This window comes from Adiantum capillus-veneris, chromosome 9 (genome assembly GCF_014529385.1).
Source record: "Adiantum capillus-veneris isolate H3 chromosome 9, ASM1452938v2, whole genome shotgun sequence".
Lineage (NCBI taxonomy): Eukaryota > Viridiplantae > Streptophyta > Polypodiopsida > Polypodiales > Pteridaceae > Adiantum > Adiantum capillus-veneris.
The window spans coordinates 24,569,862-24,593,207 of record NC_140939.1 but is presented as its reverse complement, the minus strand read 5'-3'; the positions used below and the strand labels follow the sequence as shown (position 1 = coordinate 24,593,207).

The following is a 23,346-nucleotide window of genomic DNA, read 5'->3' as shown; positions in this document are numbered from 1 at the left end:
TGCTCTTGCCTGCTCTAATTGAACAGTACTCCTTTTTTCATTGATGCTCTCATTGCTTTGCACCCCAGGAACTGTCCCCTTTATGCCCTCAGACTCTCTCCATTTGCTTCCTTGTCTTCATCAAGGCTACCAATATCCCATGGCATGATACAAAAAATTCAAGAGCAGATGCTGTTTCTCCACCAGGTTGAAGCTCTACATGCTCTTCAAGATTCCTTCAGAAATGAAATGGGAGAACGCTTTAAACCTTTCCACAGGAGGAAAACAGAGAGAGAGAGAGAGAGAGAGAGAGAGAGAGAGAGAGAGAGAGAGAGAGAGAGAGAGAGAGAGAGAGGGGGGGATATGTACATGAGATTGTAAAGATTACATTATGTGACTTAGTTGTATTAGATTCTCTTTTACTGAATTATCTTTGCTCTTTTTACAAGAAGAAAACAGAACTTGGCAATGGGCTGTCAATGACAAGGCTTGTTGCCAAACCATGCTTTTAGTCTCCCTCTAGCGATACCACTTGCTCCGGGTAGTCATTCAAGTGAGGGGACTGCAATTCTGGCTCAAAGGTTCGATCTCACTTAAAGGATAGAGATGCAGAGTGTCCCCACAATAACAAGATCAAACACAATGAGCGCTCGAGGTGACGAAAAGGGATGAGGGAGCGAGTGCTGGCAAGGGAGGAATACATTCCATTTGATTTCTAGCATACACCAGTACAACAAAACATCAGAAATATGTCCCCGTCCCGATCCTGATATAGATTGCATTTTCACCTGTATTAAATAGAAAAATTGGCCAGCCCTCTTCCAAGATGCACCAACTGACTCTCAGACATTCAGCTTTTTGTCTGGATCCTCAAAGCGCTAGCGGCTGAAACCTTTTTGAGAACTCTGCCTTGCCACTTGGCCAAGTTTTGATGGGCCAAATTCCAGAAACTCACCAATCTCCTGAACAAGCCAGTCTAGCTCCACTATTTGAAGGCCAGTACCAAACTTGTGCTGCTTGGTACCTTCTGAAATCTGACAAGAAGTAATCACTTGACCATTCCGTGCCTGACAAAAGGGAAAAATGGATTTCATTCTCTGTATAATTTATTAGGAAAAATGGGTTTCATTCTTCGCTTACTTTGCACAAGCAAATTAAATGAAAGGAGCATTTTCTTGCATAACCGCTCTAAAGTACAATGCAGAGTAGGTGCCAAAATGCAGGAGGTTTTGAAACTTTTGTTAGATACAGTTGATTACATCTCTTTTCTGTAACAACCCAAACCCTAATGTTAGAACAAAAAATTGTTTCTAAGCTCCTGAAATTGCTTATGCATGCCATGGACAGTTTTCAACTCTATGAGCCACAAGTCTTTATGTGATGCTTGAGAACCAGTAATAAAGAAAGGCACATTGGAGGTGGACTTCTCACCCCTTCAACTACTATCTTGACATTATCAATATCTCCAACATTTCCCTCTATTCGTTTCTTCAAGATCTGACCAGCGCTCCACTCGATAACAAATTTAGAGAGATTAAAGTGCAACTCTACTGAGACCACGAAGCTCGATAACGACTCTTTGGCTAACCTGCAAAATTCAAAGGGCCATCGATCATACTCTTTTCACATTCAACCAGACAAAACTTACACAAATTTTTAGGAGCTCACCTCACTCCAACAAACCAAAAAGGAAGTGAGAACATGGTGAAAAACAATGGGGCTCCCCCGACTACTGCTGACCTTGTCCAAAACATAACAAATGCATTCCACGCCTGAAATGTGATGAAGCTCAGCTATAATGCAATTGCCAGAGAATGAGAAAATGCCTTGCTGCTACTCAATATAGATATTGTGAAAAGCTCAGTTCTAACAGGGACAGAATATTTCAAGTATTGAAACATGCACTTTTATATACTTTTTACACCCACAAGGGACCACAATGTGGGGACAGCTTCCCCAATGGGGAAGTGGGTAACACCCATCAAACCCTCCACCTTGGAGTTACATTAGTAAGGCTCAATCAACTGAGCTAAGCAGGTCCACATTGCAAATGCAAAGTGCATTTATGCACAGCCACCCTTCTCTTTTTATAAATTTTTTTTTCCCGACACACCAGAGGGCCCACAGGGGGAGGTGCTTATCCCTTCCAAATATTAGCCATGCTACATGGTCGGGCAAGGGCCGCATAGGGCTCTTGTCCTTGGACACTCGTGTACACCCTCCTCCTGGATGGGTCACCCGAGGAGGAGGTTCCTAGCTGGTAGCAACGTGAGCACAAGGTGTCCCTCTAGAGTGTGAACCAACGGGGGATTTGAACCCACAACCCGTAGGTTGAGAGGCCAAAGCCTTACAATCAGACCAACCCTTTGGGGACCTTTTTATAATTTTTTTCCTACACTTTTCAAAAACAAACTAGCACTAACAACGAACGTCTGAGGTCTGCCGGCATATCATCCCCCGCCCAACAACCCAGCCCTTGCCACTTGATCATAGTCAACTCTATTGCAATGCGAAATACATCGCACATTAGGACAAAACAAAATGCCACAAGACTTTATAACAAAACAAGGGTGAAAGATATTGTTATGCAGACAACAAACCAATGCAAAGGCCCCTGACCCCACAGCATCCGCATTGAACCCCAGTGCAGGGATATTGATTGTAAGTCCTGAAGCAGTTCGTCTCAATGCCTGCAATAGAAAGTGCTAATAAAAAGAGGCCCATAGACATCAGAATTATATCACATCTCTTACCACTTTTGTTCCTGATGGCTTCCTGACCCTTTGCTTCAGCATCTGATCTGTCGCGAAACCAGAATATCCTTCATCACTTCTGTGCTCATTTTTAAGAGCTTCAATCACTCCTTGGGCAGACTGAAAAACAATGGTTGCCAGAAAAGAATTAATCTCTCTCTCTCTCTCTCTCTCTCTCTATCCCAACAAGCCACCCATTTTTTGCTTAGTCTTTTGCTTGGTTCACATCGATCAACTTAGGACCCCATAGTATATATCTTTGTTTTGTACTGTTGTTAGGTTATTTTGTTATTTTTGTTACTCTGACTTTGTATCAGATCCACTACTTTGTAACTTTCGGGTCTCATAGGTCATTATGGCCTTTTGAAGACGTTAATATAACATTTCATTTCATTTCTCTCTCTCTCTCTCTCTCTCTCTCTCTCTCTCTCTCTCTCTCTCTCTCTCTCTCTCTCTCTCTCAGACGGAGTATGGGAGATACCTCATGGAAATGACGACTACACATGGATTAGCCATACTTAATGGCTTACAGCGATTTCCTGAAGCAGCCGGTTTCACATGCTTTCCACATAGACATGGGGCCAGTACAGTGGATTATGTTATGACACAACCGAGCTTTGTCCCCTGCATTCAGGATTTCACAGTGGGAGCCAGGCCAGTGGGCATAGCAGTAGATGATGCTCTCTTGACACTGTCCGTTAAATTTCAGCATAGTACAACCCAGACATCAGGAGGCAAGTCACACACCCACTATACATTTACACCAGAGACTGATTTCATTTATACAGAGGGGATCTGGGACCGTCTATTGGAAGGCACAGCTGGCACAAATGGTATAGGCCTCTCAATGGAGGAGTGTACAACTCTACTGACTGAGACACTGCATGGGGCTGCATTAGTGGCATACCCACACTCAGCCAGGCAAGAGACGACATTCTGGGAGCATGCCCCAGAATAGTTGGTATGATGAGTGCAGAGAGATGAGAGCCCAGCTTCAGCGGGATCTTCTTTTAGGAGTCATCACTTACAGACAGTCTCGGATTGCTTTCTGACGCCTTGTGCGACGGAAGAAGCGAGCTTACCTAGCTCAGATGGAGCGAGACTTATATCAGATGTTCTTGAGTAGGGACTTAGGAGAGGCATGGCGACTCTTCCATGAGCACTCCCCTCCCCCAGTGATTACTTCACCTGATATGTGGGCCAATATGCGACATCATTATATACCGTTCCTGGACCGGAACCCCTTCCAGACCCTACCAAGCCTTGCCCAACTACGAGCACTTTCTTTACACCTGAGATGGTACAAAGGGCCATCAACAAGATGAGGACCGGGAAGGCATATGATCATGACGGTCTAGTAGCGGAGCACTTTATACATGCCAGGGATATGCTGATGGAGGTTCTTGCAATGTTGTTCAATCGTGCCATGTGTGAGGGATTACCTGAGACTTGGAGGTTGTCTACTATTGTGCCCATCTTCAAGGCTGGTGACCCTACAGAGCCTAGGAACTACCGCACTATTATGGTTGGACACACATTGGCACGGTTGTATGCATCTATTCTGGAGCAACACTTGAGTAATTGGGCAGAGGGCGAGGGTGTACGAGCAAAGGGTCAGGCCGGCTTCAGGAGGGGTTTCTCTACTCTTGATCATATTCTGACACTCAGGGCCATCATTGAGGAGGGCAGAGCACATGGGAGACGGATCTACTGTAGCTTTGTGGATTTTCGCAAAGCATTTGACATGGTACCAAGAGCTCGATCGATGCACAGATTGCAGGAGATGGGGTGCCCATAGAGGTGATTTGGGGGATTATGGCTTTGTACAGATCAGTGGTGGGACATGTACGCACTCCGGAAGGGGTATCTGATTTAGTTCACTCTACTATTGGAGTGAAACAGGGCTGCCCATTGTCTCCTACTCTCTTTGGTATGTATGTTGATGAGGTGTCTGATTACATTGACAGAGAGGGTGACAGGGGTGCCCAACTGGCAGGGACGTGGATCCCATTGTTGCTATATGCTGATGATATTGTGCTGATATTTGACTCACCAGAAGGTATGCAACGACATTTGGATGCACTACGCAGTTTTGCAGAGGATAGTGGACTGTGTGTAAACCTAGGTAAAACCAAGGTTATGGTGTTTAACACCACACCGCAATGGGTCAAGAGATCAGTACCTACTTTCAAATATGGTCAGGAGATTGTGGAGTATACAGATGCATACACTAAGCACTTACCTGGGGGTAGTCTTTACTGGGCCGAGATTTTCTTTGAGAAGGGCAGCAGAGACTAGACTAACTAGAGCTGGTGCGGCTCTGGGAGGAATGGAGAGGATGTGTTCGCAGGTTCAGTTCCACGAACCTAGGACAAAGTTATGGCTCTTTGATACTTTGGTTGCCTCTACTATGTTATATGGGGTGCAGGTTTGGGGACCTTCTATAGGCCAGGATGGTTGGAGGTGTATGGAGAAGCCCCCGGTATCTATGATCTCTCGGTTGATTAGGGCCAAGGCTTCCGTACCGCATGATATCATTCGAGCGGAATTAGCTGCCCCCCCTATGGAGATTGAGGCGCTTACTAGATCAGTCTCCTTTGTACACAGTTTGTGGGATACTACCGAAGACAGATATGCCAGGGTGGCTCTAGAGTCCTCCAGACAATTAGCTCTTAATGGGGATACATCATGCTGGTATGCACAGATGGCATCATGGTTTTAGACACATGGTTTCACCATGGACATGTTGCCTCCTTTCCAATACTCTAGACACGCACCCTTGAGGTCTCTGACACGGGTAGAGATTAATAGACTTATTCGTCAAGATCTGATCCAGCTGGACACGAGGAGGACATGGATAGAGCCGTTACAGGAGTTGGGCACAAAGATGGCTTTCTATAGAGAGCATCTTCTCCACCTCACGGGGGATGGGTTTGTGATTCAACCTAGCTATATGGACACGCATCTTTCTCATGGTTTGCGTTGTGCCATTGGCCAGATATGCACCTCCTCACATCAGCTCGAGATTGAGACTGGCAGATTCAGAGGGACACCAGCAGATAGCAGGATATGCCGCTTATGCCATCTAGAGCCAGAGACAGAAGTACATTACATATGTCATTGCACAGTGTACTATGAGATACGAGGCCTTTCATTGTCTATTCAGAGAAGGTTTTGGACCTCTAACTAGGGTCATGAGTTATGAGGATCAAAGATGTCTTGGGCTATATCTACTTGAGTTACACAGGCATAGAGAAACTTTACTGAGGAGAGCTGAAGAGAGACAACCCAAGCGACAGATCACAGATTTCTTTACACTAGATATTGTACACCCAGAAGAACAGACAGAGGAGCAACCAACAGTGGAGAGGTCTACCCGCACTACTGGCATTCTCATAGACTGAGCATTGGAGCTAGGGATATCTAGACGACCCTGATGGAGAAGAGGAGCTACACAGTTTCGAAGGAGGCTACAACAAAGGATTCGAGCCATACTCTTTCGTCGTCCAGAGTGCAGATGAAGATGGATCTCTACTCCCCTCCCATATTGTCTTCACATTGTACTGCTTAGTTTTTATCAGATACACAGCATTGTAACTTTATGGTCTCATAGGTCACTTTGGCCTTTTGAAGACGTTAATATAACATTTCATTTCATTTCATTTCTCTCTGTGAACCACCCACGGGGCTTCTGCACAGTCTGATGAATGGGGTTGATTGTCTTTGATGTGCTGAGGTCTCATCAGCGTAGAGGCAAACGAGCACGTCAATAGGCCTTTGATTCTGAGCACACGCCGTGGTTGTCCGAGCTGCTGATGAGGACTACCAGGCTACCAGCCCCCCAATTGGCTGTGGGCGATCCCCTACCCTCAACCACACCTAGCTAGCTAGCGTGAAGTGAAGGCCTCTTTTTCCATCTCTTTCCTCATATGTCCATGCATAGCATTTCTATAATTCTCCACAATTGCATAAATCTCTCTCAAAGTCTCCCCTCATAAGGTTCAACTTTGTCTTAACCATCACCTGTACCTTCTCAAATATTGGGTCATCCTTTACCCTAGATCGTTTTCCTGCTCTGAGAGAACCAGGCGATAATGTGCCGTCCCGACTTTTCCGCTGAAATGTGACCTTTGCTTTGGGCGGTGTTTGAAATGCATCTGGATCAAAAGTATTGTCTGGTTAGTCCATCATCTATGATATGTGCAACCTACGGGAATTTGCTGGCCTGCAAGAACCTCCCTTGCCTCTATGCCCTCAGTGATTCTGCACCCTCACACTGCCCGCTTGCTGCCTGTGTGCTGCCCATTGGCTGTTACCCCTTCACTTCGTGCTGCTTGCAGAGGCTGCTTGGTAAGCGTGATGAGATGTACACGGCATTGACAGGGGAGATGCAAGCCATTGTGAGGGCAGAGGCCCAGGTAATGGAAGTTGTGATGCAAAAAAGGCTAGATAAGGCTTTTGCTACGAATGAGTCCTGGAAATCAAATATGGAAAAATGCTTTAGTGCAAAAGATACATTGATTGAAGAACTACTGCACCAACCACGGGACTTCTACGCACTCTAATGAACAGGGTCGATTGTCTTTGATGTGCTGAGGTCTCATCATGGCAGAGGCAACGAGCACGTCAATAGGCCTTTGATGTTGAGCACACACACTGCGGTTATCCGTGTTGCTGACGAGGACTATCAGCCCCCCAACTGGCCGCAACCAATCCCTACCCTCAACCACACCTAGCTAGCTAGCGCGAAGTGAAGGCCTCTCTACAGCACGTAGGTCACAACCAACGGGCAACACACTAGCAGCGTGGAGCGAGCAGCGTAAGGGTGCAGAAGCACCAAGGTCTAGAGGCAAGGGAGGTTTTTGTAGGCCAGCACAAGTCCTGTAGGTTGCACTGTAAGGTGCAGTGGAAGTGAATGTTGAACTTTGCTCAAGATGAGTGCTCTCAAGATGAGTGCTCCGAATTGTGCTCAAGGGTTCCTTTTTACTTACGGAAGGGAGAGCCTTCTGTTCCTTTAGTGAGAGAGTGCAAATGATTACAAACAAAGTGGAAAAACACGGTGAATGAAGGTGCTGAGACTGAGAGATAGAGAGAGAAAAATACGACACCAGAATGTTGTCAAACCCTCCTCCAAGGGCCCCACTCTCTATGGCGAGAGAGGTCTATGCTATTGATTGCACAAATCTCGTACAATGGTCTAAATGCAATGGACTTGCCGACGATGTCGACGACGACGAGGGTTGAAATCTGAAAATGCTAGGGGTTGCAATCTGCAAATCTTGTATTTGCTGAATTCTGACTCTATGTCGGTGACGACAGCGATGATGACGACGTGACGACGATGCGCTTAAAACGCAGATGCTGAAATCTGCAAACGTTGGCTGATCTGACCGTGTGGCGAGGCTCTACTGCGGGAAGGTGAAATCTGCGAGGTTCGGGGGCTGTGGTACGGAGTCTGACTGCTGAAAATGCAAAACGGTGGTGCAATGATGCTGAGCTGTCGTCGGAAATTGCAAACGCTAGGGCTGGTCTGCTTTCCCCAAAACGCTAGGGCTGAAAACGTATTTGCTACAGAAAACACTAGGAGATCTGCTCTTGCCAGGCCGATTTGCAAGTTGCAAACGCTGGTGCTGATCTGCACTTGAAGAAAAACGCTGGTCCTTGGTGGTTGAAAATGCTAGGTTGCCTGTCGGGGGGTCTTGTTGAGAAGGTGCACCGTCAGACTTGTGGTCTCTGCTACCTCATCTGCCAGAAAGTGCTAGCGCTAGCTTTTTATATATAGATCTTTAGCCAGATTGCCCTACCCAGTTTCCCAACAAAGTCAATTATTAATAATAAGTGAAAAATGGCTAAAATAGGGAAAATAGGTTTTCTGCACTGTAAAATGCTCCTGATGGATTCTGATTTTTTGTTTTGTTTTGTTTTAGGAGTCGGGTATGGCACTCCCGGCCGCTCCCCTCATACACCAGAAAAGTGCACAAGAAGAACGACCAGGACTATGCACCTAGAATCCTAAGGCAGACGCTTTTGTCACTAGTTTCCTCTGGACTGCGAGAGGCCAGAATTATCTACACTCATAGAGCCATGATCCATGCCCTTGAGAGACCCATTTCGCTAACTTGATATGGGCGTGACAGCGACCAAGTACCTCTGTTCAGAGGCCCAGGTACTGCGGGACTTGCTTCGGTCTTCCCTTTGGAGTTGCCTCCTCCAGGTAACTTATCGCTCACCTCACTAAACTGCCTTTGTAACCCGACGATTTTCCCCTCTTCTCCACCTCTCCCCCCTGCTCCTACTCCCCCCCCTCCCGCTTCAGTTCCACAATCGACCCAGGGTGCAGGGCCTTCTTCGGCTGCTAGGAGATCTCTTGGCAACGCCTTTGCCACGAGTCGCTTGGCGAGAGAGGGACAGCCTTTCTTGCGACCCCCTCTATAGGTACAGACGTCTCCCCTTGTAGCTATCCCTCATGGTCTGACGAGCATCGACATTCGGCGCCGATGGGACTTCTTCGACTACGACTTTACTCGTTTTCTCGGCGACCCCTCAGCAGACCATGAGGCGGCCTGCTTCAGGGTCCATGTTTTGTTCCTTGCAGCTAGGGGGACAGAGGCCATGGACTCAGCAGTTGGCTTCTCCTTTCCCCTTTGCGGCAGGGACTAGACTGAGTGGACTCTCGACTCAGTGTTGGGATGGTTGCACACACAGGTCCTAGAGTTCTCTCACCACATGGGAGAACTAGGAGTTACAGACATGCTTCAGACTTTGTGGCCATTGGCCAAGTTTGCGGTGACACCTCCAGATACAGCAGGATGTAGACACATTGTGGTGTACTTCTTTGCCAATACACAGTGCTTGCCATGCTATGTACACATTCATGAGGACTGCTGGACAAAGGAAGTTGCTTTACGTACGGCCCGCTTTGCTTGGGCTTGGACCAAGCACTTGTTACAGTCACGCCGATCTAGAGGACGCTCGGATGCGGATTACTCCCCATCCAAGCCAGCCTTTAAGATAGCCCGTTTAGCTGCTGCGGCCTCTGTTCTCTCTCGCTCCCCATGAGGATCGTCTCATGGAACGTGCAAGGACTTGGTGGGCCCCAGTTTCAGCGTCAGTGGGGCCGACTGCGTGAGGAGCTTCAGCGCTGGCTTGTGGGAGGAGAGATTGATCTCCTTATGCTACAGGAGCACCATCTGTGTGAGAGCCGCATTAGACATTGTGGTCAGCTCTTGCGTGGACGATATGATACTTTTTGGTCAGTTGCTTTTGGGCTTGGAGGCATCCACGGTGGGATATGTATGACTATTGCGGACTCTTTGCAGCAGGCCATTATGGACATAGGGATTATTGTGCCAGGCAGGGCTCAGTGGATTACTATGCAGGTTCAGGGTTGCCTGGTGGGCTTCCTGAACATCTATGCACCCAATGTGGCGAGTGCTCGAGCAGAGTTTTGGTCACAGATAGTCGAGTCTCTGCCACAGACAGAACACTGGTGCATAGGGGGGGACTTCAACATGTTGGAGGACCCTTCTGACAGGATTGGTGGTAGCCATGCAACTGTGCATGGAGTTGAGTTGGCAGCTTGGGAGAGGTTTTCTATGACTCTGAGGGTCTCGGATGTTTGGCAGCACTCTAGTTTTGTGAGGCCCCCAGACAGCCTTGCCTTCTCTCGTTCAGACCGCAGAGTGGGAGGAGTGAATCTATCGCGGATAGATCGCTTCTACACTAGTGACCATTTCAGTGACTTGGGAGGAACAATTGGCATTCTGGCAGGGACTTCCTTCTCGGACCATGCACCAGTGATCCTCACAGTGGCAGACAGGCAGAGGAGAGGGAGCACGATGCTTCGCATCCCAGAGAGGGTCTTGCTGGACTTTGCACTCAGAGAGCGAGTAGAGGCTCTTTGGACAGAGAGCTTGGACAGGGAGGATTCTCCTGCTAACAGAGTGGCCTCAGGACTAGCTCAGATTAGTCGTTTCTTTCTCCAGGAGTCCTTGGCTCGTTGGGCTGCAGCGAGAGAGGAGGAGCAGCGTCTTAGACGGGGCATTGCTTCGTTACAGAGGATGCACGAGCAACATCTAAACAATCCCTGGTTGGAGGAGCAGCTACAGCAGGCTCGCCAGGAGCTTGTTAGCATAGAGGAGAGGCGACATGAGTTTGCTTTCCACCGACAAGCATCTCCATGGACACAGGTGGGCGACAGAGTGACTGGTGCTTTCTTCGCATGTCAAGGTCAGTCAGTTGCGGAGGCCCGACGGGTCAGTTGCTTCTAAGCCGGAGGATATGCGTGCAGTTGCTACTGACTTTTATTGTGAGTTACTGTCTGTAGAGCCTCAGTCAGAGCGTCAGGATGCATGCAGGGAGCAGGTTTGGGCACAGATGCCTTGTCTTGTGACTGAGGAGATGCGTCAGAGGCTTGAGCTGCCACTTCAGCTTGAGGAGCTGCACACGGCTCTTAGGGCCCTCCCTCGTGGTAGCTGTCCAGGTTTTTTCTTGGAGTACTGGGACCTGCTTGGCCCAGATCTCTGTAGTGCTTTTCAGTACATTTTGCACACAGGAGTGACGCCTGACAGCATGAGTGAGGGCTTGATCTACCTCATTCCCAAGGAGGGTGACTCCTTGGATGAGATTCGACAGTGGCGCCCCATCACCATCCTCAACTCAGCCTACAAAATTCTTGCCAAGACTCTGAGAGGATTCAGCCACTTCTAGAGAGCCTTATACATGGGACTCAGATAGGTTTTGTCAAGGAACGCAATATCCTTGACAACATCTTTACTTTTTGGGAGGCTTCTGCCCTAGCACGGCTCGGGGGTGAGTACCTAGTGATTCTTCTTCTCGATTTTGAGAAGGCATACGACAGAGTTGACTGGGACTTTCTAGAGGGCACTCTACGCAAGATGGGCTTCTCAGATGCTTGGATCAGAGGGGTGTCAGCTTTGTGCAGATAGGCTCACAGTCAAGTACTTTTGGCAAGAGGTAGAGGTGATCGCTTCATGCTCACACGTTTGGTCACACAAGGCTGTCCTCTTGCCCCCTTCCTCTTTCTGTTCTATGCGGAGGCGATGAGCAGGTTTTTGGTGTCGCAGCAGGTTGGTCTACGGGCCTAGCACTCCCTATTCGGGGAGATGAGCTACTGGACGCTGAGTTTGCCGACGACTCAGCCTTGTACTTAGATGGCCAGGAGGCCAACCTTCACAGGTGTGAGCAGGCTTTGGAGACCTTCTGTTGTGCATCGGGCGCACTAATCAACTTGAGAAAGACAGTGGCTTTCTCGGTTGGTAGTGCTCCTGTGCCCGATTGGATGCCAAGAGAGGGTTTTGGGTGGATTCCCCCAGGGACTGCAATTCGGTACTTGGGCTGTCAGGTTGGTTTCGACTTGTCTCCCGAGCAGCAGATTGCTCCCCTCCTCCTGTCTATCAGGAGGAAGTTGTTACATTGGGGCTCAACACGACTTTCTTTGGTTGGCAGAGTAGTAGTGGCCAACCAGGTGTTGTTGGCGACTATGTGGTACATCACTTCTTGCTAGATCTTCTCGAGTTCTTGTATCAGCCAAGTAGAGAGGCTCATCAGGAACTTCCTTTGGTCAGGACGTGACACTCAGATAGCCCGAGCCAAAGTGGCTAGGTCATCACTCTTCCTTGTTCACAGGGAGGGCTTGGGATCATTGACCCAACACAGCAGAGCAGAGCCCTTCTTGGGAAGTTCATAGTCAAAGGAATTCTCCCAGGTGAGGAGCCCTGGAAGGAGTTCTGGCTACATCGGCTTTGTGCTAGGGTGCCTAAGGCTGGAGGCCCCTGGCGACCTTCGACCACATGGATCTTCACAGAGATGCGTAGAGTTGGTTTGAGCAGGAGACTGGAGGACCGCTTCGTTGTGAGTTTGCTTTGATCTTGGGAGCTCTTGCGGTGAGGCCTGGAGCAGCGACAACCTACTTGTATGGAGGAGCGCCTACGGCAGCCCCTTGTCTGGACCCCATGGTTAGCACTCAGAGAGGCCACTTGGTTGGTAGTTAGCCTCATGTTTCCTGGGGTTCCATGGCAACCGACGGTCCAGCGCGCTCTTTAGGTGACTGGTTAGAGTTCTCAGGCTTGTCAGAGGAGGTGCAGGGTTTCTAGCTACAGGGCATGAGAGGGGTGCAGAGCATGTGCCAGGACATCTCAGAGGCAGTTCCAGCTGAGTGGCTCACGCCTCTCGAGCCAGTAGCACCCAGGTGGATGGGAGCCTTCACACGATTGGAGGTTCTCATCTCAGTCAGGGCCTGCTCAGAGACTGTTCCATCCCTTTTCTTTGAGCTTCAAGGTGGGGGACGCTTACAGCGAGTTGTAGTAGAGGCCCGGCAAGTGGCAGAGTGCTGTTTTCAGAGGATCCGAGTAGTGGGCATCTGTGGGAGGACTTGTGTCATCGATCCTGACCCAGCAGCTCTTGAGACTAGACACTGGAGGCTGTGGGCTTAGGAGTGCTGTCCACTGGCACGAGTACAGTGGGATCCTAGTGAGTGGCTCTGGAGGGACCCTTTCTCTTCTGCAGACCACCCAAGTGTCCCGTTCTTTCAGTACACTGTTCGACTGGGCGTCATATACTAGCAGCACAGAGAGAGGCCCGCCCTGCTGCAGCACCTCATTGGCAGGAGGAGGGTCTCACAGCTGAATTCTTGGCAGCCTTCTGGGAGAGGTTGTGGGACTCCAGACAGCTGAGGCGAGTCACCTTGTTTCAGTGGCTGGTCGCACACAGAGCTACAGTAGTTGGGAGTTGGCTAGTGCATAGTGGTCTCTCGGCCGCATGTGCAACTTGTGACCATCTTGTGGAGAGTCAGCGTCACTGTCTTTGGGATTGCCCTTCGGCACAGCAGGTGTGGCTTTGAGTTCTTCGGCTGATGCCTGCTCTCTCCATGGCTCGACAGTACACTTGGGGAGTAGTGGCTTGGTCCACCCTCACGGGCCTGGCACTTCAGTTTGAGCTATCTTCCACCAGCAGGATGATAGTGATGCAGGAGGGGCGACCTACACTCCAGCCTGCCACAGAGCTTACTCCACAGGAGTGGTGCAGTGAGAGAGAGGAGTGTTGGGAGCTCATCACTGGCCTGACACTCTGGTTCATCTGGCGGGCCCGTTGCTTCCGCATCTTTGAGGCTTGCCCTGTGCCACCAGCAGAGACTGTTCGCGATTTTTGGCTAGAGCTGATCCACACTCTCAGAGGACAGCTCGAGAGACTACAGGGCAGCTCCGACCGCATGCGGGAGCGCAGAGAGGCTTTCCTTCGACTCTGGCGTCCTGGGCCTTTCTACACCATGGTCCAGGGTGTACTCCGATGGCACTACCGACCACCTGTGTGGCTTTTCCCTCCCCCCATTTCTTGATTTAGCCCCATTGTACATATGCTGGTTTTTTCATTGGGAGAGTCTCCCCACCATGGTTGTTGTAGCCCTCTCTTGAAGAGGTGATTGTAGCCCTATGAGCAGCTTCAGTAACTAATAGAAGGATCTTTTTCTCGGAAAAAAAAGAAAATCTCTACACTTTTCCTCATAAAACCCAAGGGCTTCACTTCTTTTCAAACGCCTTTCCATGTGCTAGTAGAGACTCCATAGGCGCTTCCATATATACACATAGTTTGATCAAAACCCATCCAAATCAAACCCAATTTGAAAACCCACAAAGTTCATAAAAAAACTCAGAAAAAATGATGGAAAACTTGTGAAAAACCTTGCCCTTTTGTATATGCCACTCACTCACAACCCCAAGTTGATAAAAGTTCATTTTTTTTTTCATATTTTTAAAGCCCTCACTCTTTTAAGTCTCAACACTTCTATGTACAAAAATAGCAAAAGTGATTAAAATTTTGGCAACAACTTTCTAGCACACATCCCTCTAATTGAAATAAGGCAACATAGTTTGACAAGAGTACTGAAAGAAGCTTCTACACAGCCCCGGTAAAAGGCTGAGTAGGTCCTGCATTCACCATGATACAGTCCACAAAACCTAAATTTCATTATATGAAGGATCTTTCAATAACAGGGACAAAAGCAAAATCACTTCCTCTGCCTGTTGGCCACCACTCATAAACAGAAGGTCTCACAATGATGAACAGAATCTCCAAAGAAACAAAATTAACACGTCATGGGGACATGAAAATAACAAGAATATGTATGTGAGTGCATGACTGCAAGAACGCAAGCTTGGGGCATACATGCACGTGCATCGCACCCGCACCTGCGCACGCATGCGCACAAACAGAGACACACAGGTGCATGCGCACCTTGATTATCACATTATTTAGAGTTGCAATTAAGATTTTACTTCTAGCAAAGCACACCTGAAATCGATCCTCCGGTGCAGGTTCTAGCAGCCTCTCCAAAACTCTTCCAAGATTGGGCTCAACAATCAAGGAGTCTTCAAACTGGATTCTCAGCCGTTTCTGAAGACAAAAGAATAAACTGCTACTCCTCAGATGCAAAGTAAAGTAGCAACGTAATGCAAAGGCTGTAGAAACACTGCCTCAAAACAACACAACTTTATGACAGGCTCCCATGCTTTGACATGTGACTTTCATACAAAAGACAATATGTTTTATAAGCTATCACACATATGACGTTTACCTGAGGAAAGGAAGAAGGGGGTTTCCCAGAAATTAGAAATAAGATGGTGCAACCAAGACCATACAGATCAGAGAGCACGGTAGCCCTGTTCTGGAATTGCTCTGGAGCCATATAACCATACTGCATTACAATTTCTTCAATAAATGATTTTTTAAAAACAAACTGCAAGCCTCTCAATCTCCACCTTTACTTTCAGATCTGTGTTTAAAATTTATACCGTTCCAACAACAGTACTGCCAACAATTGTGACAGCAGCAGCATCTTGAACAGCACCAAAATCTACAAGCTTGACTGATCCAGTAGCTTCATCTAGAATAATATTCTCTGGCTGTGGAAGACAATATAATCAGCCAGTTCAAACTGTGATCCGATCAAGAATATGTTAGCAAAATCAATGATTCTCTTACTTTCACATCTCTGTGTATCACTGGAGGCCTCAAGCTGCCAAGGTACTGCAAGATCTCTAAGACCTGCCAGGTGGAAGGACCATTAGGACGAAAGTCACTATAGGAATCGATAGATGCTCCCACTCATGTATTTAAAGTGAACTTACTTCTATAGCAATTCTCTTGACATCTTCTTCGGTCGCACGCCATCCAATTTGAATAAGATCAGCTAACGAACTTCCTTTTGCAACCATCTGTACAATATAGAAAGCCCGATCCGTTGCACTGTCAACCTATTGGCAAAGTGCTGTCAACTGTTAGGTCTATTAGGAGACAAACCTTTGTGTTATATCTTTCAGTTACATCCAAACATATGTCGTGACTTTATGCCAAGATCTAAATACTGGAAAAAGACTTGCTTTAATTCATGAGAAGCTTCCTCTGCCACCACAGATTCAAGTTGGAAAACTTCACAGCAAGGCATTTCTTCTACTGCTTTGTAACATATAGAGTTGTTGGAGGACTCACACTATTTTCACATTATTTTCCACTGGATAATATGTGCATGCATTGCCTAAAGAAATCAGCAAAGAAACTTGCCTCAAAATAATCAATGTACTCAGGGATCCCTGGGTGCCGTAATGATTTCAATACGCGAGCTTCTCTTTCAAAAAGATCAAGTTCCTAAAACATACAGGTAAATGCAGGAATTGAATCAAAACCCACTTTGAAGAATCCCCAGAATGAATATGTCCTCCCTCCCCACTGTCCCCCCAACAGCATGTTCAAGCAGATTGATGCATGCTCGATATTTTGTGCAATTCTATAAGACATACATAAACCAAGACAAATCCAAGAAAATCTCAAATCACCTAATGCTATATAAGGTTCAAGAATCAATTTACCCCAGCCCAATGCTGTGTAAGGCTCAAAAGTCACAACTAGCCTCCAAGTATCACAATTGACCAACCTTCCAACCTTTGATGCTCCGTAATGACATAGCCTTCAATGCAACCCTGTCTCCATTGAGCATTTCTGCTTCATATGTGGTGGCCACACCTCCTTGACCAAGAAGGGAAATTATTTTGTACTTTCCACCCACAACATCCCCTTCACTGTGAATAACACTCAAAGGTGGCAATTTGCTTATCCACCCTCCATCACCTTTCTGCCTGTTGATCAAGGAAAAAATGGAAGCAATTAGCATGGTAACTCTCTACCCTGCATTCTGAAAGGGCACACATCAAGATGCTTATCACTCTTTGACAAAACTGAAAACAGTATTGGGAACAACTTTTTCAAGCACACATAGGTCAGCCATGTTGGGCTCAAAGCCTCAAATATTGGGGCACCAACTCTCTTAAGGGAGATGGTGCATGACACCGTAAAAGTCACACTGATGAGCAATCCTCTAGCTACCTCAACTGCAATAAAAAAAGGACTCGACGAAGCTCAACTTCATGGCTGAGACAACCTAAAATTGCTTGTGAGAATGCTCAAAGATAGGCAAGGAGTTTCGAGTATGCTTCAATCCATGAAGCTCTCAATAACAAACCCCAATTATATTGGCTAATGTAATATGTAAACCATACACGAGAGGTTTGTGAATAAAGAAGTAGCTGGGGACAGATGAAGCGGCTTAAGGATAGGGACCGTTCTCGTGGTGCAGCTGGGGTAGACAAGGACAAACATGCCCTGCTTGGGGTACCCTACAAGGGGACAGGAACACGCCAGAGTGCTTATGTACAGAGGATCCAGGGAGATCTCTAGGGGAGCTCACATATATTTTGACAAAGACACTACAGGATGCAGCAGCAGAGGCATACCCACACACTAAGCCTGGGCAGCGACGACGTTCTCGGAGCATACCCCAGAACAGCTGGTATGATGAGGAGTGTCGAGAGACCAGAGCATAGTTACAGGGAATGGCCATTTTCAGGTCCCCGTTCCCCGTTCCCATCTCAATTCCCTATTCCGGATTCCCATTCCGTGTTTCAGACGTGAGTATCCCAAACAGGGAATGGCATTTCATGCATGTTGCCATTCCCCGTTCCGATTTCCCGTTCCAGTTAACTATGGACCAGAGCCCGACTTCAGAGGGAGGTACTTCTAGGAGTCATTACTCAGGCAATCACGGATTGCTTCTCGGCGTTTGGTACGAAGGAAGAAGAGGGCGTTCATAGCTCAACTAGAGTAGGATTTATATCAGTTGCTTTTGAGCCAGGATTCAGGCGAGGCATGGCGACTCTTCCATGAACACTCTCCCCCACTAGTCATCACTTCTATGGAGGTATGGGGTTAGTATGCATCAACCCTCTACACAGTCTCGGGGCAGCCACCTCTTCCAGATCCGCCAGAGCTATGCCCACACACATGTGCTTTCTTTACTGCGGAGATGGTAAAGAAAGCCATTGACAGGATGAAGATCAGGAGAGCATATGATCGCAATGGCCTGGTAGCATAGCATTTTATACATGCCAAAGATCTGCTTGTAGAGCTTCTAGTAGTGATGTTCAACCGTGCCATGTGCGAGGGCCTACCTGATACTTGAGTTTGTCCACTATCGTACCTATCTTCAAGTCAGGGGATCCTATGGAGCCTGGGAACTACTGCACTATCATGATTGGACACACATTGGCACGCTTGTACGTATCCATCCTTGAGCAGCAGTTAAGCAGATGGGCAGAGAGAGAGGGTGTATGTGCAGCAGGACATGCCGGTTTCAGGAGAGGTCTCTCTACTCTTGATCATATTCTGACACTCAGAGCCATTATTGAGGAGGGGAGATCACGTGGGAGACAGCTCTATTGTTGCTTTGTGGATTTCTGCAAAGTCCAGACTGCAAGAGATGGGGGTACCCAAAGAGTTGATTTGGGGAATCATGGCTCTATACAAGTCAGTAGTGGGGCATGTACACACTCCAGAGGGGATTTCTGATTTGGTTCACACCACTATTGGGTGAAACAAGGTTGCCCGCTATCTCCTACTCTATTTGGCATGTATGAGGATGAGGTTGCTAACTATATCGAGAGGGATGATGATAGAGGACCACAATTGGCAGGGACATGGATCCCACTATTGTTATATGCTGATGATATTGTGTTGATTTCTGACTCCCCAGAGGGGATGCAACCCGATTTAGATGCTCTACACACATTCGCCCACGATAGTGTACTGTCTGTTACCCGAGGAAAACCAAGGTTATAAGGCTTAACACCACACCACAGTGGGTCAGGAGGTCAGCACCCACTTTTACATATGGCCAGGAGACGGTGGAGTATACACATGCATACACCTATCTTGAGGTAGTCTTCAGTGGACCAGTGTTTTCATTGAGGTGAGCAGCAGAAACTAGATTGACGAGAGCTTATGCATCCTTGGGAGGATTGGAGAAGATATGTTTGCAGATTCAGTTTCAGGAACCTCGAACAAAGCTGTGGCTTTTCGACACTCTAGTGGCTTTGGCTATGCTTTATGGGGATCAGATTCGGGGACCCTCGGTGGACCACCATGGCAAATCTGGTAGCACTGATGGATGGTGATGTATGGAGAGTTCTCTAGTCTCTATGATCTCTCGAAAATTGGGGCTAAGGCCTCAGTACCACATGAGATTATTTGAGCCGAGCTAGTTGCCCCCCCTCTCGTGGTCGAGGCCCTTACTAGATCGGTATCCTTCATGCATAATTTATGGGACCTCCCCAAAGACAGATATACTCGGCTAGCCCTTGAGTCATCTCGACAGCTAGTGCTACAGGGGGACACAACATGCTGGTATGGGAAGATGACTTCATGGTTTCAACCACATGGCTTTAGCATGGATCTACTGCCTCCGTTCCAATACTCCTTGGATGCACCCTCCCTATCTCTCACACAGACAAAGACCACTAGACTCATACCAGGAGCACATGGATTTGATTCAGCTAGATACCAGGAGCACATGGATACAACTGACACACGATTTGGGTACGAAGATGGCTTTCTATGTAGAGCATCCATCAGCCTCCTGCTAGTGTCAGGGATCTCGTACCTGAAACACTCTTCCAACTGTACTCACTATGGCAGGAGGTAGCAAGAAACAGACAAAAGGTGGTAGCAAACAAAAAGAATTGTTGCGAAAGAAGAAAGTTGTGGCTCCAGAATCAGAGAGTGAGGAGATGTCAGCAAGCAGTAGCCACGGCTTGGATGACATAACTTCCAGCAACCCCAGTGATGAAAGCTACAAAGCAGACTTGCTATCTGAGTCAGAAGCACACTCCGAGTCAGATGCTTCGAGTGATCAAGAGGACCATACAAAATCAGCTCAAAAGAAAGGGAAACAGCCAATCATGAGTCGTATAATCAAGAGGCCTGCAACATCCAAAAATCACACCGCGTTCTCTTTGGATTTTTATTTACAGCAGCCTCGACCATCTCTGAGCGAGGTCTTTTCCAATGCTCAGCTGAAAACTCTGGGTCTCACAACATTGGCTGATGCCGATCTACCTACCACTGTTCCTGCGGAGATGATACATCAAATGTTAAAAGATTTTCCCAAAGTAAGGGGCCACAAGTTGATAGCTACAAGGCTTGGCCATGCCATGGGTATGACTAGCTTTCCATCTGTGAAGCCGGCTACACGCACTTTTTCTAAGCTATCCAAGGATGCAACAATTTAAGCATGTCAAGAACTGCTAAGTTCGGATCACCCAAACTATGAAAGGAACAAACGAATTCTGGCAATCTTCAAGTATTACTTTCTCGCTAGAGAAGCCAAAGAAGATAAAGAAAAAAGTGATATTCCCACTATCTTCTCCTAATGCGACGGCCTCTACTGTTTAATCCACACCATACCCTGTGGATTCCACCAGATTCTCTTTACCTCTTTACAATCTAGCGCTAAAAGATTTCGGGCCCAAGTGCAATCTGTGCAGTTAAGCTTCAAATGTTTTGCAGCACCTCTCTTGGCATGGGTCATAAATATATATGTTAGCCTCGACGAAGTGGATGAAGATCCACAGAAAACCTCGAAAAGGAAAAGAAAATCTGTAAGTATTCACGCTGACCCTACAGTTACCAAGAGAAAGAAGATAAAAGCAAAAGTGGCGAAGGATACAATGCAGTCTTTACTCTCCTTGCCAGTTTCAGAGAGCCAACAGACAAGGGTGACGCGTCTTCTGAGTCACACTCCATCTACTTCTACCCCTAGTTCTACTGTGCCAGCAGCACCAGTGTCTACAGCACCAGTCTCTACTTCCGTCCCTCCTCAGGACAGGATGGCCGCTTCGCCCTTACAGGATCCTCTCCCTTTTTCTCCCATCTTCACTCATACTCCAGTCAACATATCTCACTCTCCATCTACAACAACCATCTCAGAGGTACCTACCACACCAATTGTACCGCCTCCTAGCTCGTCGGCTGTGCCACTTACACGTCCTCCAACATCCCATGCATCTGAGGGATCTTCAGGGATACCTGACTCTACTTCTCTGTTTCAGCTTTCTGAGAAGTTACTTTAGGACTCAAGGGCTGCTATTGCCACCATAGAACTAGGTACAGAGCAACTAGCTGCCACGCACCAGCGTCACTCCGCCACATATGCAGCTATGGAAGGATCTCTGAGAGTCGCCGAGAGTGCCATCGCAAATAGAGATGCTACGATTTTCGCATTACAACAAGCATTGAAGATTAAGTCAAAGATCATTGACGACCTAAGAGCACAACTATCAAGATTTCAAGAGACGCTTTTGTATGATAATAGGTCTACATAGGCTCCTGCGGGATACAGATGGACTGGGCCAAGGACACAGGTCCAGACTCCTGCAGGGTATGGGTATGCAGGAGCAGGAGGTCTCTCTTAGCAGTTCTTGGGATCGTACACACAGCCTCAAGGTCAGGTACCACAGGTGCAGAGCGTTCCTTGCTGTGACGGTGTTGCTGGTGCACACTGCCATGGATGTGTCACTAGGCGTCATGAGTACACTTCAAGGCAGGTGCTTCCATCCGCTGTGCAACAGGTGGCTGCTCCAACAACAGGGAGCCAGTTTGTTCAGAACATAGTCCAGTAGCCGCAGCGTTACACAATCGATTTGATGCCTTCCCCAGACATCGAGACTCTTGGTGTGGCAGTGGCGGCGACACTCTCTCTTGGATGACAGGACCGTACTACTTGCTACTCCTTTCATTGTACATATGGTTACTTTTTGCAGTTTTTCAGTGTTTGGCTCACCGACACGGTGACCAGTCTTGTGGCGGGCAACCTGTTAGCAGGGCTACAGTGTCACTTCACACGACAGACAGACAGTTGGACAGTTAGTTGCAGTTGGTCTGGTTCACACTGGATAGACCCTCTAGGCGGGGGAGTGACACGTGGCAAGGTACCGACGGTGGTCTAGTGGACATCGTGGCCAGGTCACCTCCACCACTCAGTTGGGAGATAGACTTAGCTGACTGGACATTTATGAGCCTCTTTATGGTTGTACATATGAGTAGTCGTTTTGGGCCATTAGTATTATCTTCACGTAGTCGCTTAGAGGGAGTCTATACACAGAGCACTGATTCACCATCCCTGCACATTTGAGCCTGGACACCCCATTGTACCTGAGAGTCCTGGGTTGGAGCTGAGTGTGCTGCCACGCTAGAGTCTGTATCAGTTCTTTGAGATAGTCGAGTCATTTGTTGTGGTCTATTGTTGCTGTTGTGTGTCTTTGTGAGTTCAGTTGTTGTCTATAGTTTCCTGTTTTCAGTCTGTTTTGAGTGAGATTGTCATGCACATTGCACTGAGGAGCACCCATTGTAGAGAGCACGACACACTATCTGCGCTACACCAATTTCTTTGAGACCTGTAACACGCCCATGAAGGGCTCTAGTCTTCCTCTTTTGCTCCTCCTCAATTGTCATATTGATGATAGTGTATGTCGGTGTGGCTTCATGCATCTTATCTTTTCCTTTCTTTGCGTCCTCGATCCACTTTTCAGCTTTATCAGCCTTCTCTTGTGTTTTGAATTGTGCTCCACCCATGAAGAGGTTCTTCTGCTCTTCCTCTTCCCGTAGAGTTTTCACTTGCTCCTTAATGCTTTCAAGCTCCTTCATCATTGAGAATTGATTTTCTCCCTCCTTTGCGAGGGTATTTTTGCAAGTAGCGAGTTCTCTCGTAAGTGCTTTGATCAATGCATCCTTTTCATTCATGCCTTCTTCCATTTTTTATTTTTAGGATTCGAAAGCAGCAAGTGCATCCTCTAATCGTTTTTGTATTATGCATTCTATTACATTCACTTCTGCCCTCACTATAGTCTGCATTTCGACCTTCAATGATCTGTACATCTTAGCACACTTACCACGCATCTCTTTGTACAACTCTTTCCTCATATCTACATACATAGCTTTTTTGTAAGTCTCCGCATTTGCATAGATCTCTTTTTCAATGTCACCCCTCAAAAGGTTTAGCTCCGCCTTAATCATCACATGTACCTTCTCATAAATTAAGTCATCTTTGACTCTAGAAAGTTTCTCTACTCTCATAGAACCTGGTGACAGTGTTCTCTCTTGAATCCTCCGCCTAAATGTCGCTTTCAACTTAGGCAGGGTTTCATAAATATCGTCATCCTCGAGGTCAGTTGATTGGTCAATCCTCAGGCACCTCATGTGAGGCTTTGCATAA

General features: G+C 47.5%; 1 protein-coding gene across 3 annotated transcripts in view; it reads right to left on the bottom strand.

The window, feature by feature from the left end:
* Positions 1 to 335: 335 nt before the first annotated feature.
* The window catches only part of LOC147450239 (uncharacterized), a 104,271-nt gene continuing 81,260 nt past the window's right edge, over positions 336 to 23,346 (bottom strand). For 2 of the 3 annotated variants that reach the window (XM_086519518.1, XM_086519519.1), the window contains 12 exons: positions 16,681 to 16,882; positions 16,311 to 16,394; positions 15,878 to 16,003; positions 15,732 to 15,794; positions 15,542 to 15,652; positions 15,325 to 15,444; positions 15,042 to 15,143; positions 2,733 to 2,852; positions 2,580 to 2,669; positions 1,648 to 1,751; positions 1,411 to 1,567; positions 336 to 1,046 (listed from right to left, as the gene is read on the bottom strand). In XM_086519518.1, the coding sequence (XP_086375644.1) occupies positions 858 to 1,046; positions 1,411 to 1,567; positions 1,648 to 1,751; positions 2,580 to 2,669; positions 2,733 to 2,852; positions 15,042 to 15,143; positions 15,325 to 15,444; positions 15,542 to 15,652; positions 15,732 to 15,794; positions 15,878 to 16,003; positions 16,311 to 16,394; positions 16,681 to 16,882 (1,468 nt within the window). In that variant the 3' untranslated portion in view covers positions 336 to 857. The remainder of the gene's footprint in view (positions 1,047 to 1,410; positions 1,568 to 1,647; positions 1,752 to 2,579; positions 2,670 to 2,732; positions 2,853 to 15,041; positions 15,144 to 15,324; positions 15,445 to 15,541; positions 15,653 to 15,731; positions 15,795 to 15,877; positions 16,004 to 16,310; positions 16,395 to 16,680; positions 16,883 to 23,346) is intronic. The other variant, XM_086519520.1, reaches the window with a different exon arrangement.